The sequence below is a fragment of the Arachis hypogaea genome, chromosome 14, assembly GCF_003086295.3.
Source record: "Arachis hypogaea cultivar Tifrunner chromosome 14, arahy.Tifrunner.gnm2.J5K5, whole genome shotgun sequence".
NCBI classification, from domain to species: Eukaryota; Viridiplantae; Streptophyta; class Magnoliopsida; order Fabales; family Fabaceae; genus Arachis; species Arachis hypogaea.
Genome location: NC_092049.1, coordinates 8,283,723 through 8,300,373, shown reverse-complemented (window position 1 = coordinate 8,300,373; position 16,651 = coordinate 8,283,723). Strand labels below are relative to the sequence as shown.

The window sequence follows — 16,651 nt, the reverse complement described above, 5'->3', positions numbered from 1 at the left end:
GATTAGTCGGTTATCGAATTAATTGATTTGATTAGTTGTTTATTGAATTAGTTGGTTATTGATTATTTGAGTTGATTAGTTGACTTGATTAGTTGGTTATCGAATTAATTGATTTGATTAGTTGTTTATTGAATTAGTTGGTTATTGATTATTTGAGTTGATTAGTTGGTTATCGAATTAATTGATTTGATTAGTTGTTTATTAAATTAGTTGTTTATTGAATTAGTTGGTACTTGATTATTTGAGTTGATTAGTTGGTTGTCGAATATTTTCATAGGTACAACCACTGGCGAAAAAGGAAAAGGATGCAACCTTAGAGATGACCCCCCTCGTCGGAGCGCTAGTCGGTATACCCCATCCGCTTTTAAAAAGGTTGCAAAAAAATGCAAAAAATTAGTCAAAGATGTAAAATAGGCGATGAGAAAATGATGTTGGACTTATTTATGTAGAATGTGTTGGACTTATGTATTTAGAATGTATTTTACTTATTTATGTATCATGTGTTGGACTTATGCATTTAGTGGACTTGTTTATGTGATCAACTATGCTACTTTACTTTTCATCAGCACTCACATTAAATTTCCAATACATGAAAATCCCAAAGTCATACAATAACATCACATACGAAAGTCATACAATATATAAAATATTCAAAGTCATACACTAAATCGAGTGACCAATATGGCCAGAGCTCTATTGGGTGGTCGCACCCGGATTACTTGCACCACCATGTTGACGACATTTACTACGACTGTGGCCCTCGGCCCCGCATTGCTTACATCGCCTAGGACCACGCAACATCCGAGTGTCCATCTCATTCAAGAAACGGGTCATCCTTGGCCGACCTTTGGATACCCGTCTAAGGAATGGATTACCTACGAATCGAGGTCCATGATAAACAGGCCATGTTGTGGGATTTCCGAGTGGCCTAAACCTAGTCCTGTATACTCGTCGAACCTGGTCCATCTTGTAGACATCATGTACATACAGTTGCCAATCCAGTCGTTGGTTTGCACAACAAGCAAACACATGTCGACACGGAAGCCGATCAACTTGGAATTCACCGCAGTCACACCGTTGTCGACGGAGGTTCACTGCATACTCCACACCACTGGGACACTCACGCACTTCGAATACCTCATTCTATCGGTCAAAGCAACTAACTTGGATGTTACCTGCTGCCCGCTAATTTGCATGCAGTTTGGAGGTTACAAGCTCAGAGAACACATGTCCTGCATTAATTCGAGCCTCAGCCTCAGCTCTTTTCCGGGTGAACAATTCATTAAGCCTGTAAAACATTGCCTTAACAAGTGCAGTGACTGAAAGATTGCGAGCCCCTTTCAGTACCGAGTTGATGCATTTCACTAGATTGGTTGTCATATGACCCCATCGATATCCCCCATCAAATGCTAAAGCATACTGCTCACGCGAAATCCGATCCAACCAGTTGGTATAAGCCTCACCCCGCTCCCGTAAACACTGATAACGCGTCTTGTACTCGCGAACTGTTTGCGAGTATCCTGTCAATTAAAAAAAGACCCACCATAAAAAATGTTCATCATAATAATTGAGTTCAGGAGTAAATGTAATCGTAACTATCATACCAATGTTGACGATAAGCTTCTGCAGATACGGAGCCTTGAATTTCCTCAAAAAGTTGGACTCTATATGTCTGATGCAGAACATGTGGAATGATCTGGGAGGAGACCAAGCTCCGTTACTACGAGCAATAGCAGACCTAATGGAATCGTGCCGATCGGAGATAAGGCCCACACCATCACGTGTCACAACATGCTATCGCAAGTTACTAAGAAAAAAATGACAAGCCTCAGATGTCTCTCCCTCGACTATCGCAAATGCAATCGGCACGATGTTGTTGTTGCCATCCTGTGAGACTGCAACCAACAAACAACCCTTGTATTTTCCATACAAATGAGTTCCGTCTACCTGCACTATTGGCTTGCAATGTCTGAATGCTCTAATACAAGGGTAATAACTCCAGAAGACTCAGTGTAGTACACGAATATTAGGAACCAAGTCATCTCCCTGATACGCAGGCATTGTTTCAAAATGAACGACTGTGGATGGCTCCTTGTGACACATGGCCTCAAACCATATCGGCAAGGCTTCGTACGAAGCTTCCCACCCTCCGAAAGTTGACTCCACTGCCTTCTTTTTTGCCAACCATGCTTTGTGATAACTTATGGTGTAGTTAAACTTTGCCTGTACTTCCGCAATCACTGATTTCACCCTTATAGATGGGTCAACTTCTACCATTGGCTTTATTTCTTCTGCAACTGTGTTGGAATCCAACTTCGAATGATCTTGAGAAATGGTGGCCCTAGTACAGGTGTGACTACCATTGTATCTTCTTATCTCCCAACAGAACTTTCTGGACATTTTGCTCACCCTGATCAGCCAATCACATCCTGCACCATACTGGGTGCATTTAGCATAGAATGTCGTCGGTTCTAACTCATGCACCCGATAATCTACACCTCTGCAGATTGTATAATCTTTCATCGCCTTAATTACTGCCTCCCTAGAACTGAATTTCATTCCCACAGAAAATTCACCATCTGGCATAAGGGGAAGCTCAGCTGCAATCACATTACAAATTTTAGAGTTGTCAGAACTAATAATCTAATAAACTAATAATCACAGAACAATGGAAAACGTAGTTGTCAAAATCGAACCGGTGATCGAACCGGTCAGGTCACTGGTTGAACCGATTTATCCGGTCCTATATAAATAAAAAATAAAGCATAGTAAAAAATTTTCACTAACATTTCAAAAATAGCTAGCTATTTTAAAACAATATGAAATAAGAACAATAGTATTTTGTTAATTTTACGGAGTTTGATCGGTTTTAACCGGTTCACTCCGGATTTAACTGGGTTACACCGGTTCGTTGCCTTGTGCAGTCTCATCATGGGATTGGACCGGTCTAAGATTCGATTTACCGGTTTCTGGCCAACCGATCGGTCCGGTTGAATCGGCTGGTCCGGCCCAAATGGCCGGTCCGGTCAAACCGGCCATTCCAGTCCGATTTTATCAACAATGATGGAAAATATTACATTTCTCAGCCTACATGTTCACTTCATAATCAAACATTAAACAATTACTAATTACATCTATATTTTGCCTATTTACCGTTGTCTCTACTATTTGTCCTAAACTCAAAACCCATGCACAAATCATACTTTAACAAACATTAATTTAAATTGATGGTGCACCTGCATTTACATATTGAGGAAACTCCGCTGCATGCATGACCTCTAAATCCAACGACCGCATGAAACTCGGCTCCACAAACGGCTTCTAGTTTGCTAGTGCATTTGCCACATCCGCCACATCTGCCACCATAGCCTCGTCAGCTTGATCTTCGTCTACACCCGAATCAACGACCTCGTAGTTACTTTCGAACTCTTCTTCACTATCACTGTTGTAATCTTCCAATTCAATCTCTCGATCCACTGCAGATTGCTCGAACTCGATATACAGTTCGATGAACGATATTCGCGACCGACTTTCAAGATACACTGAAAATATTTCTTGCATGCTCGCTTCGTCGGTCACGTATTTCATTTGAAATTGCACGAACCCACCAAAGATAGATATAGGATATCTGTACAGAATATACGACACTCTCCTAGATATTTGAGAATCCATCTTCTCACAAATGACACCTTTTAATTCTTCAAATGCCAGTGTGAATGGAATAATAATATCCAACAGATTTTCACACACAAATTTTACTCCTTCCGATGTTTGTAATAAAATTTGGCCATGATAATACACTTTTAATCTTACTCTATCATCCATGATAGAGAAGAACAGATCTACAAAGAAGAAAAAGAGATCTGTAGAGAAGAGGTTTAGAGACTTGTAGCACCGGAGAAGAAGAAAATGAAATTGACTTATCAGCTTGGGTCGGTACATATATATATATATATATATATATATATATATATATATATATCACACTCAAATTCGCTAGATGTTGTTATTCCTTTTATCATCTCATTTGAGGAGCTCAAAGGTGTGATCTATGAAAAGATTGATTCTGAGAGGGCAAGAAAAATATCCTGTATTTTATACAGATATCCCATACCGGTGTTTGGTGGATTCGTCCAGTATCAAACTAAATATGTGACGGACGAAGCGAGCATGCAAGAGATGTTTTCAATGTATATTGAAAACCGGGCTCAAATCTCGTTCATCAAGTTGTATGTTGAGTTTGAACAATCTGAGGCCGACCAGAATATTCTACGGGAAGATTATAATAGTGACAGTGAAGAAGAGTTCGAAAGCAACTACGAATTTGTTGGTCCAGATGGAGATGAAGATCAAGGTGACGGAACTATGGCTCCAGATGTGACAGAGGTGGCAAATGCACTCGCAAACGAAGTGCCATTTGAGGAGCCATCATTCATGCGAGTTTTGGACTTGGAAGCCATGCATGTTCCGGAGTTTCCGGAATATATGACTGCAGGTACGTAATTCGTCGTATTAAATTTTTTTAGTTAGTTATTGATTTAGTTATGAATAAATTAGTATTTATTTACCATTATTTAATCATGCGTTGATGTCATAGTTGTCAGGATCGAACCGGTGCTCGAACGGTTTAGGTGACTGGGTCACTGGTTCAACCATTGGGTAAGTGGTTAAACTGGTTGACCCGGTCCTATGCAAATAAAAAATAAAAAATAGTACGAATGTTAAATAAGAAACTTCAAAATGTATGTGTTTGCTAACATTTTAAAAATATCAAGTTATTTTAAACCAATATGGAACATGAACAATAAATATTTTTATTTTTTTACTGTTATATACTACAAGTATTTATTAAAAAATAATAATAAAATTCTCTACAATATGATTATTAAAAATTACATGAGTTTGTAATTATTATTCGCACTGGTTCGATGCCTTGTACGGTTCAAACTCAATGAACCGGACCAGTTAGAGTCCGGTTCATTGGGTTTGACGGTCGAACTGACCGGTCCGATCCGGTTTTTACATCTGATGCTGATGTTCTTATTTTGTTTAGAGTGACATAATAACATGATGGGGTGAACTGTGTCTGAGGTACATATTGGCTTGAGGACTGAGGTTGTTCTTGTGGAAGCGGATTTGGAGGTGACATATGCGGCGAATGTGGCTCCTGTTCTTCATTGTCATCATCCATATCCTGACTACCCTCATCGGTATCCTGATTACCCTCATCCATATCCTGATTACCTTCATCATTCTTTTGACGCACAAGATTCGACAAGTTCAAGCGTTCCCCAAATTTTGATCGGTACCAGTACATGTGACTATCCAATGGATGCTGTGAAGGCATGGGAAGCTCTGAAAGAACGTAGTTATACTTGTTTGTCTAATACATCACCCAAATTGAATGACTCGGTGCCGTGGCCTAGTTAAGATTCTTAGGACCAGTCAGGATTTCTCCATGCGCCTTGTCCAGATTCCGCTCCTGATTAGGTACTCCCTGAACGAAACTGAACTATCGCCTAAACCTATCGGTAGCATGCCACTCGATACATTCAAATGACACCAACGAAACTGAAGTGCTCCAGACAACCGACTGCATGTAGATTTCAGCAAGAATTATGTTCGGATTCACGCGATCCACAGCATAAGCAACCCACACAAACTGGAAAAAATAAAGGAAACTCATGATTACAACCCACAATACCAATAACAATAACAATGCTTCATAATTTTGTCCCAGACCCTAAACCCGAAACTAATACTTCTTTAATTAAAACACACATGGCCTTCCTGAAGTTCATCAAAGGCCTTCCTAAAGTGAGCTAGATTCAGATATCTATATTGTCGGTCACCACGCTCCCAGTTACGCCACCTAATATGATATATTCAATTAGCTCAACTGAATCTTAAATATCAAGATACGGGTACATTGTAACATAATATTACCAGTTTGCTAGCGAAAAACTGCGGGGTTTCCTAGGAAGCGGCGATAGATATGGCAGTCGGATCCAAGCCCAACCGAGCAGAAGTGTTAGTGGACCATCTATTTCCTTACAATTAAAACGAGATGCCCTGCATAACGCCCTGTAGAGGTGTGCTAGGCATGCCGATCCTCATCTATACTGTCCAATACTGACAAAATCGCGAAGCAAGGGTAGAAATTTCCAGTGCACACCTGTCCCAGACTTATCCCCAAACAAGATCGTCCCGATCAGCAACATAATGTGGCACCTCACATACCTCTGTATACTGATTTTATCAGTCAACTCTAAATTTTCTTTTAGATCCCGTAGCAAGGTCAGTTTTATGCAGCTACCTCTACAGTCCGACTTACGCAGTGCAACTCTAAATTGAAGTAAACACTCTGCCTCCAAGGCTTCAAAACTACTCATTGTCATCCCTATGACTAGAAGACCATCCGTCGGCAGACCAAAAATTAGAACCACATCTTCAATAGTCACGGCACATTCACCAATGGGAAGGTGAAACGTATGTCTGTCTGGGTGCCAACGTTCGATTAGAGCATTCACCAATACTTTTTGACACTGCACTACCCCAATCTGAGATACATGATAAAAACCGGTAAGTCGTAAATGCTCCTCCACCCTATCGTTGTACCGATCCGGAGGAGTTGGGTGGTCACATGTCAACATTCTTAATTTCTACAAAAAAACATAACAAATTACTAGTCAACTTATTAACAATTACTAACTTACTATCATAAATCATTTTACCGAATCCTTATAAAACTAATTATTCTAACTTCTAAAATTAATTATTAATCCTTAAAATTATTCATAACTAACTACTAATAAAAATAATTACTAATACATATATTCCTAATCAAAATTCTCAACAATATTACAACATCTAGAATAATATCTAATATTAATTACTCATTTACTATCATTTAAACATTTTTCCTCAATTATAAAAAAATATTAATAATCAATATATGCAATTATTCATTTTCTAATAACAGTAATAACAATTAACTTGCTAATAATGATGATTACAATTAAAAAAATTTAAATATTCTCATAATAAAATCTAACGTACTTTAATAAAAATAATCCTACTAATCATTCAGTATTAACAATTTCTCACAATAACAATAACATTTAACTTCATCCATAATAGTTATAGTTAATATTTTTAAAAAGATTTAAAAAAATTAACGTTCTTTTCAAACATAATTATACTAAAGAATAATAAAAAATTAAAAACAAAATTACATTCTTTATAAAAAGACCCTATCATTCTGTTTACATTTTAAAATTCAAAAACTAACAAGAATAATAATAATGAATTTTCTAATAATAATATTTATAATTAAAAATTAGTAAAAAGATTTCAGAAAAATCTAACAAATATTAAAAAATACTAATAATCATTCTATTTATATTCTTAAATTGCATTTCTAACAACAATCATAATAATTAAATTTCTAACAATAAAATTATAAACATAAAAAATTTAAAAAAAAACTTACATAATCAGGATGACTGAGATAATGAATAATATGAAACTCAGATCAATCAACATCTTTAATTTTATATTTTTTTGGCATAATTTTTTTTTCTCTACCATGCAAAGCTCCACTTAGAAACGGAAAAAAGGTGGGAATGAAATTGAGAGTGAAATGTAAAAATGATTGTAATCGGACGGTGAGAAAGAATTGTATGGATCTTTGTTTGATTTCAGGGCACCGTTTGAGGAGAAGCTCCTGCACGACGCGTGTCCAAACTGCATCAAATCGGACCATGTGTTTAGTGAAACGCAACGGTCCGTATAATGAATAGAACTCGCAGAGTTCGAGTTGTGGCTCTACTGACACCACAAAATTATAAAGCACGTCTCTCTTCCATATCAATCCAACACCAATCATGCATCTATATGCAAATTAAAAACGGTTTCCCGGGGTGCAAATGGGTCACTATCTAGGCGTGTCAAACTTGGCTACACAAGTCTACCAAAGTCAAGGACAAGACTCTTCTAGAAAAAAATTTAAATAATGTACACAATAATAATAATAATAATAATCTCATAACAAAAAGATTGTGGCTACGCAAAAATGACTGGGTAGCATACATTCCAGACTTATATACATACATATATTAATACATGAATTCTCTTACTATGTATCATACCTTTATCTTTTTTATAATGGCAGCGAAAATTGAAGTTTTGTAGTCAATTTTTGGTGTTTCTAGATCAAATTAAAAAAAATAGTTTTATTTTTTGAAAACAAAAAAAATCCCATACTCACATTCTATGCAATACCTAATTATTAATTGCCGTAAATCATTAATTAACTTATTTATATTTACATCTCTATCAACTTAATTTTATTTATTATCTAAAAAAATAATAAAACAAAAATTAATTTTAAATTTATACTAATAATAACAAAAAAATTATGGATTAATAAACACATAATATATATATAAATATATTGTTCCTCTTCATAGGACCTACACAGGGCTATAGAAGCTGCACTGCAATTTCCTCATATCCTATTGTCTCATTTGGCCAACTTTTTTTTGTGTTACAACTGCAAAGGAACATAATCAAAATAATTAACTTAAGTGGTGAATGCTTCTAAATTCTAATAATAGACTAAATAAATATTAAAGAAAGAAAGAAAAAATACAGAAATTCTGTTTTATTAAAAGAAAAATTAAAGCAAAATTATATGAAATATGATATATTCTTTTAAGACATATTAAACCACTTTTTTATTTTAGTCATGACGACAATTAGTACATAAATTTAGTCCAATATAATATATAAATTTGGTTACAATTTTAACTTATATATATATTTTAATTTTATTTTTATACTTTTTTAATTAAAAAATACATAGCATAATATTTTTTCTTTACATAACTTTTGTATCCTCTTTATATAATCTTTAAGTTTTATTAAGATACATGTTTGAAATGGTGCAAGAAGACCAGAGAAAGTTAAAGACAATAATAATAATTTTTACCTATGTTTAGATGTGACTGTACGTGCATGATGAAACTCTGCATATATACATAGAAAGCTGGACTGAATCTCAAAAACATCATAAAAAACTATGAGTATCAAGAATCTTGGATGTGCAGAAAATATGAATCTACCAATATAGAAAATGATCCTCTCCAATTTTTTTAACAATTGATAGAATATAGTGTGATTTATTACCTTTGATTCTATAAGTGGGACCAAAAATAAATAAGAGAAAGAGAGTAATAAATGATTAAATTGAACACTGGATACCATCCAATTTTTTTCTCACTCGAGAGGATCCACTTTCCTACCAATATGTTTCAAAATGAATCGCCTGCGTGACTCCCTTCATGCCATATAAGACGTTTGTTAATCTTTTCTTAACAAACTAACTTACATGGCATTCAGGGAGCCAGGCAGACACATAATTCGAATATTTCAGTGATTTCAATTACTTATGAATCACAATATCTTCACCACAATTTGCACCATCAAAACAACACACAGCAATAATTGATAAACACAAGACAAATAGATGGAGCATATGAATAGATAGATAGAACAACTTGATGATATATCTGAAATGAATTTTTTTTTCTTGATGAAATTGGTAGTTGTGTAGAATGAAAGGGGTGTGTAGAAGATGGTATATAAAGAGAGAAGTTGAAGGAGAAAGGAGTGAAGAGAGAGAGAGAGAGAGAGAATAGAAAATCCATGAAGACATTGGGGACCAAGTTGCAAAGGCGGCAGCCAAAGAGAGAAAGGGTTTGATAATTGAATTGTAAAGCCAAAATGGTTCCATCACAAAGTGCCAAAGCCTCCCTGGGTTTTGCAGGTACCCCATTTTGGATTTTCTTCCCTTGGAAAATGTGACCCCCCCAACAAACAAATTCCTCGTTTCAAATTTCCCATCACATTTTCCAACTTTTTCTCTTTACACTTTTATCAACTTAAATGTACAAATACTCTGTTTGGTGATCCGTGTAAGATTAGAAAAATATGTGTTAACATCGTTAAGAAAAAAAAAACTTTGTTATAGAAAATTTTAAAAGATAGATTTTTAATATATTTATTTTATATTTTATAAAGTAAAATGTTCAAAAATTTTATTTATTATAATAATCTTAATATTTATTCTTTTATAATTGGTTGTGAACCTACACAATGTACGATGTAATTGATGGTTTTATTCAACCAATAACATCATTTTTAGTACTTCTCTTTAGGGTTTTGTTTGTAAAACTGGCTCCGCTGTTGATTGAAAAAACTTTTATGAAAGAGATATAAAATTTATTTTTTTTAAATGTATTTATAAACTTTTCTTTGTTGAAAGTTGAAACTCCTTTTGTTTTAGCACACCCATATTGTAGGCATGCTTTAATGCGTTGTGTGATTCCATTGGTTATAATATATATAACACTAGCTATCTTATTAGCAAAAACTATATTAATGAATTAATTAAAGGGGTGAATGAGTTATGTTGTGATATTCAAATATATATATATAAGATGAGGCGAAGAACAGTGAATAAGACAAGGCCAGAGTTGCAATGTGGCATTGGCTGAGTTTGATGGTTTCTACGAAGAAAATGCTCAAAGGTAGATCCAAGTATGGACAAAATTTAATTAATTTGAATCAAAGTATTAAACATATTGCATTATTCATGAACACTATACTCACTCCATCAACATCAAACATTGAATGTGTTAAAAAATTTTGTGCATTGTCCATCAATGTTGAATTTAACTAGCTCTACCTACGTTCCGTAATTCCTTTAACTATATTACTGATCATATAATAATATAAACTACTGTAGTCTGATGTGAGAGACTACTATATATGGCTTTTATTTCTGTTCTTTTTTCTAACCAAAATAATGTATGTCTCCACAAGATATATAATTAATTTTGATGATATCATTCTATATATTATTTTTTGTATTTTTTTATTTATACAAAGTTTATAAAAATATATATATATAATTTCATGCATGTATTATATTACAAATCACATTTGCTATTAATAATTCCAAGCTTTGAAACTTTCATCATTATATATTAACTGTGATGAAACTTTGCATTATTGTTACTCTCAACTTTGAATTGAAGCAGCCTCTTGCTATGCATATATATATATATATATATATATATATATATATATATATATATATATATATATATATATATATATATTTATAATTATGAGCTAATAAATAATAATTATGCATAATACTTAATTAATATATAATTATTATGAAATTACTCATCTCAAAAAATTAAATTGTCTTATGCTATTTTTTATTTATTTTTAGAGTTTATCAAGATTCGAACTCTTCGATGCTTTTCAAACATAGAGGTATGATATTATCTTATTAAATTATTTATTCTAAAAATTTAAACTGATAAAAAAATAATATAAATAATTATATCTCTAATACTCATTAAATAATTAAGTGGAAATGACTTAGGCCCAATTTGAAAAAATAACTTAATTAAGCTACTTTTGAAAAAATAACTTAAACAATAAATGACTATATTAAAAGTAACTTGTAAATAAGTTATTTTGTGTTTGTGTTTTTAGTTTTAAAAGTGTTTATTTTATAAAAATGTGATAAAAAGTAATAGTATTATGAGAGAAGTCATTTTTTTTAAATTCTCTATAAGCTCTTAAATAGCTTCTTAAAAAGTTGCAATTTGATTTTAAAAATTGCACCAAAAACTAATACTATTACTTTTTATAAGTTAAAAACTAAAAAAAGTTAGTTTTGAAACTTTTTAAAGGGACCAATCTTGTGATCCTAGAGGCTAGATGCATGGAAATAAAAAAAAAAAATGTGTAGCTGTCCACACGGAAATGACATTGTTGAACTTGACTCATTTTACTGTGGCCCCAAGGATAACATGCAAAGACTTTTTGGAATTTTGGTTGCTACTAAGGGTGTGTTTGACAAACACGTTGGGGCGGAGAGAAGCACGTTTGAGCTTCTTGAAAACTTCACTCTTATGTTTGGCCATTTTTATCCTTGTGAACGCAGAATTGATTCTGCCTCTGAACCCACGTTTAGGAGGAGCTCAAATTTGTAGCTTCTGCGTTTCACGTTTTACGTTCACGTTTAGGAGAAGCTCAAATATTCCTTTTTTACCAACCCTACCCTTCATTTTCTTCTATAAAAATGATACTAGTAATTATTAGTCATTCTTTGTAATTCTTCCTACTTCTTCATAATTTTTTAGTTCCATTTTTTTCATCAAAATCGTTCAGATTTATTTCAATCACTAACAAATTGAAATTTTTTTTATTTTTATTTGATTTTATTCATATGAATTTTATTTACGTTTTATGGTATTTTTTTGTTCATATAATATATGTTGTTGGTTTTATGGAATTTTTATTATTTCTTATCTGTATAATTTTTTTCTATTCTTTGATGTACTCTATTTTGTTTTGTATTAATTTTTTTATTTTTTATTCTGAATTTGTAAAATTTGTAATTGTAATTATTATATATTACGTTTATTATCAAAATTTTGAATAATATAAATTATGATCCTATAAAAAATGACAAAATAAATAAAAAATTAATTATAAGTAACAATAGAGTCATAAATAATAAAAATTTATAGTCTAAAATAATACTAAATTAAAGAGTACTGACGATACTAAAAAAATTATAGAATATTTTCTTTTTGTGTGACATTATAAAATTTATAGTACTCTCTTTTATATTTTTATTTTTTATTATATTTATTTTATTTATATGATAAATATTTTTTATAGTATTCTGATTTTGCAGGTATATAAAATTGATGTCTATTTTAGTAATTTTTCATCTAAAAATAATTTTGAGTAGTATAATCCAAACAACATTTATTTTACTATAATCAATTTTAATACAAAGATTACCAAACATAAATCACGTTAACCCAAACTAACTTATCATCAAAATCAATTTTACAAAATCAATTTTATGCAAACTCTGGTTTGCAAACTGTAATCTAAACACACACTAAATAGTTTACCAAAAGTTTAACACTTTGTTTGAGGGGGGAAAGAAATAGGAAGGAGAGAAATTGAGTGAAAAAAAATAGAAAGGAAAGAAATTGAAGTGAAATTTAATTTTTATGGGTGTGTTTGGATGGAAGAAAAATACGATAGAAAGATATTGAAAGATAAATAATTTATGTTGTTTGTTTGAAAAAGAAAATAGAGAGAAAAATGAATTAAGTTATATAATGACAATATTACCTTTCATATTATGTAGTCATGTTATTATGTATATAATTATGTAAATATTCATAAATATGATTAAATAATAACAACAAAATTTAATTATATTCATAATATAACAAACTCATAATTCAAACTAAAATGTAATCTTTGTTCTTATACTGCAAAATTGAACCTGAGACCCATAGATCTATGAATCTAATAAAGAATGAAAGGTGAATAAGAGCAACATAGAAAACTTACCAGATTTGACCCGTAGATGTAAGATGCCGTGACCAGAATGATTGAGAAGTGGTGGAGGAATGACGTTAGTAACACTTGCACTAGTTGATACTTGATAGAGTTGGAAGTGGGTAGCATGCACAGCTGAATCTCATGTTAAAGATGAGTTTTCAGAAAAAGAAAAGGGTAGGGTTTGGAAATGATGCAGTGAAACGAGTTTTCTTCCCATTTTTTCGCCTTAGTTGGAGAGAAAAGTTCTTGGTGGGTCTCATTCACTTTTTGCTACTGTTGTATTTTTCTTTTTACATTTTCTTTCATTCCCAAACAAGTGAAACTTCAAATTTTCTTCCTTTTTCTTTCCGTTCATATTCAATTTCCCCCAATTTCCATCTAAACAAACACAGCGTAAGTAAATTTAGTCCATGTGTCTAAAGACATATCTTAATATTTTTTGAGTATTTGTTAAAATAATTTTTAATATTGAGAGTAAAAGTCAAAATTGAATTTTTGTGAAATTTAAGAACTTAATTGATTTTTGTTTTTATTTTCAGTATTTTTTTGTTTTTGGTATTTTATGAAAAAAAAATGAAAATGTTGACAAATATAAAAAAAAAATTGTTTTCACTATTATATTGTCAATTTTTTTTATCACAGTATCTTAAAAATAAAAATATTAAAAACAAAAATGAAAATAAAAAGCACAAATCAGTCAGGCTCTAAGTCTTTTTTATTGAATGTATTAACCATCTTCGGTTGTGTTAGTGCAAGGATGAACGAGGCCTGGTTATTAAAATTAAAAAGAAAAAATTATTGGGACCACTAATCCATTGGTTTGTTGTTTTGTGTTGTGAAAGGAATTAATTACTATCCACCACATGGTTGATTGGACCGGCAAATCTCCCCTTTTGTTAAATTGGGTTAATCAATTAAACTTGTGATTAAATTGTTAATAGATAAAATAATATGAACAGATAACATAACAGTTCATACCTAGAGTACAACCGAAAGGTTATTGATTGGGACCATTATTATCGTGTGTGTATATATATATAGTGTTACGGCCTGACCTAAACAGCATACGGGCCGATTCGACCCGTGGACCACCCGACTCGAACGGTTGGATCGGAGTTGCTCAACCTCTCACCCGGACACGCGTCCCTGACAGCTCCACTACAGCTGTGTGAAGGAAGCTTCGAGGAAGGTGGGTTTGTCCTTGTGGGACCCACTTCTGACATGGTATATATGGGGAGGGTCCTACCCCTCCCCCAAGGTACGACATATATCATTCTCTCACTTTTCTCCTGCACACTCGACTGACTAGAGCGTCGGAGTGTCTTTGCAGGTGACACCCCCCTCTCCACGCGAAGAGCTCGGGAAGTCGGTTACACCTCCTCCAATCCAGCAACCCAAGACCAGACGACTTCCCCCTTTTCATCAACCAAAGTATCAACCTGAACCGTCCGGTACCCGACCTACCGAACATTAGCGCCGTCTGTGGGGATGTCTGAATGGACGTTGTGCTGGACCCAAGAGGAACAGGCCGCGAGACCGAGCGCAGAGGAGAAGCCTCCGTGGCTTCCTCCCGGGAGCGTACGAGGTCCCCTCCACGACGAACCTCACGATCTCAAGAAAGGCGCCCCTTCGGGAAAACTGGCGACAACAGCGCCAGAATAATGCAGGAACTGCGTCACAGGATGCAGGACCTGGAGCGCCGGTTGGAAGATCGGGAACATTGCCAACAAACTCCCGAATCAAGCTACTCCCGTTCCCCTCCGAGAAGCCACTCCCGGCGAACAGCTAGCCCACGATCTGAGCCCGAGAGCGCCAGGGAGGAAGGACGCCCAAGGAGACGCCGCGACCCCATCATCTACACCAGGCGCAAACGGAGACGAACCACAGATCGAGACCGGGAAGACGGCGAGGAAAGAACAAGGAGAACGCGGGGACCAGTGATAATGGGCGCAACCCCATTTCATCGTTCCATCCTCGAAGTCCAACTGTCAAAGCAGTTTGACAAGCCAACGGACATGAGGTACGACGGAACCCAAGACCCGCAGGAGCACCTTACGGCCTTCGAGGCAAGGATGAACCTGGAGGGAGTGGGAGACGAAGTAAAGTGCCGAGCTTTCCCGGTAACTCTCGTGGGACCTGCGATACGGTGGTTTAATAGCCTCCCGACGGACTCGGTGGCCAGATTTTCGGATATTTGCCACGCCTTCTTAGCCCAATTTACTACCAGAATCGCAAAGGCAAAGCACCCGATCAATCTGCTCGGGGTGACGCAGAGGTCCGGCGAACCGACCAGGAAATATCTAGACCATTTCAACGACGAGTGCTTGGAAACCCGACGGGCTAACTGATTCGGTTCCTAGCCTGTGCCTGACGAATGGACTCCTAAACGAGGACTTCAGAAAACACCTCACCACAAAGCCGGTATGGACAATGCAGGAGATCCAAAGTGTAGCCAGGGAATACATTAACGATGAAGAAGTCAGCCAGGTCGTGGCTGCCAACAAACGGCAGCCCTCCTACAATAAAACCCGACAGCACGGCAACAGAGAAAGACAGAAGGAACACGCCAGAGACGGCGGTCCGAACAAGGCACCCAGGCCGTTTCCTCGAGTCGGGAAGTTCACCAATTACACCCCCTCACTGTCCCCATCATAGAAGTTTATCAACAGATAGCAGAGAAGGGAATTTTGTCGAAGCCTTGACCTCTGAAGGACCAGACCGGGGGAAACAAGAGTCTCTATTGTGATTATCACAAAGGCTATGGACACAAGACACAGGATTGCTTCGACCTGAAGGACGCGCTGGAACAAGCGATCTGGGATGGTAAACTGGCCGAATTCTCCCATCTCATCAGGGAGCCAAGGAGGTGAGATCGCGACTGCGAAGGAGAGGACAAGACCCGTGCGGCAAAGCGACGTCACGAGCCGGAGGACAACGAACACGGCCTTACCATAGTGAACGTGGTAACGGCAAGAGACGCACCTCCAAGGTCGAGGTCGGCACACAAGAAAGACGCCAAGGTCCTGGCGGTTTCCTCATCCACTGTGCGAAGCTCCAAGAGGCTCCCACCCATCTCATTCGGTCCAGAGGACCAATGGTTCGAGGAGGCCGCAGAAAACCCTCCCATGGTTATCACGGCCAGAGTGGGAACCGGCCTCGTCAAGTGAATCCTCGTGGACACCGGGGCTGACTCGAA

The 16,651-nt window shown here is 35.4% G+C and overlaps 1 protein-coding gene and 1 long non-coding RNA gene across 4 annotated transcripts; both read right to left on the bottom strand.

Moving 5' to 3' along the window:
* Positions 1 to 1,185: 1,185 nt before the first annotated feature.
* Positions 1,186 to 3,039, bottom strand: LOC140178457 (uncharacterized). The gene is made up of 4 exons (XM_072215541.1): positions 2,964 to 3,039; positions 2,020 to 2,600; positions 1,605 to 1,794; positions 1,186 to 1,520 (listed from the first exon to the last, which is right to left on the bottom strand). Exons 1-4 carry the CDS (start codon positions 3,037 to 3,039, stop codon positions 1,186 to 1,188), a joined length of 1,182 nt encoding a protein of 393 aa, XP_072071642.1.
* Positions 3,040 to 4,793: 1,754 nt separating this feature from the next.
* Positions 4,794 to 9,955, bottom strand: LOC112741342 (uncharacterized). Of its 3 annotated transcripts, none has more exons than XR_011870566.1 (3): positions 8,993 to 9,955; positions 5,947 to 8,554; positions 4,794 to 5,872 (listed from the first exon to the last, which is right to left on the bottom strand). It is a non-coding gene; the product is annotated as an uncharacterized lncRNA (long non-coding RNA). The 3 variants fall into 3 exon arrangements; XR_011870567.1 differs by having other exon boundaries at positions 4,794 to 5,662; XR_003171446.3 differs by having other exon boundaries at positions 4,794 to 8,554.
* Positions 9,956 to 16,651: the final 6,696 nt, after the last annotated feature.

Coding starts and splice junctions, on each gene's coding strand:
- LOC140178457 (XM_072215541.1), bottom strand. CDS start 3,039: ATGGCCGGTTTGACCGGACCGGCCATTTGGGCCGGACCAGCCGATTCA. Junction 2,601..2,963: donor GATCGGTTGGCCAGAAACCG/GTAAATCGAATC, acceptor ATGTGATTGCAG/CTGAGCTTCCCCTTATGCCA. Junction 1,795..2,019: donor ACTTGGTTCCTAATATTCGT/GTACTACACTGA, acceptor AACTTGCGATAG/CATGTTGTGACACGTGATGG.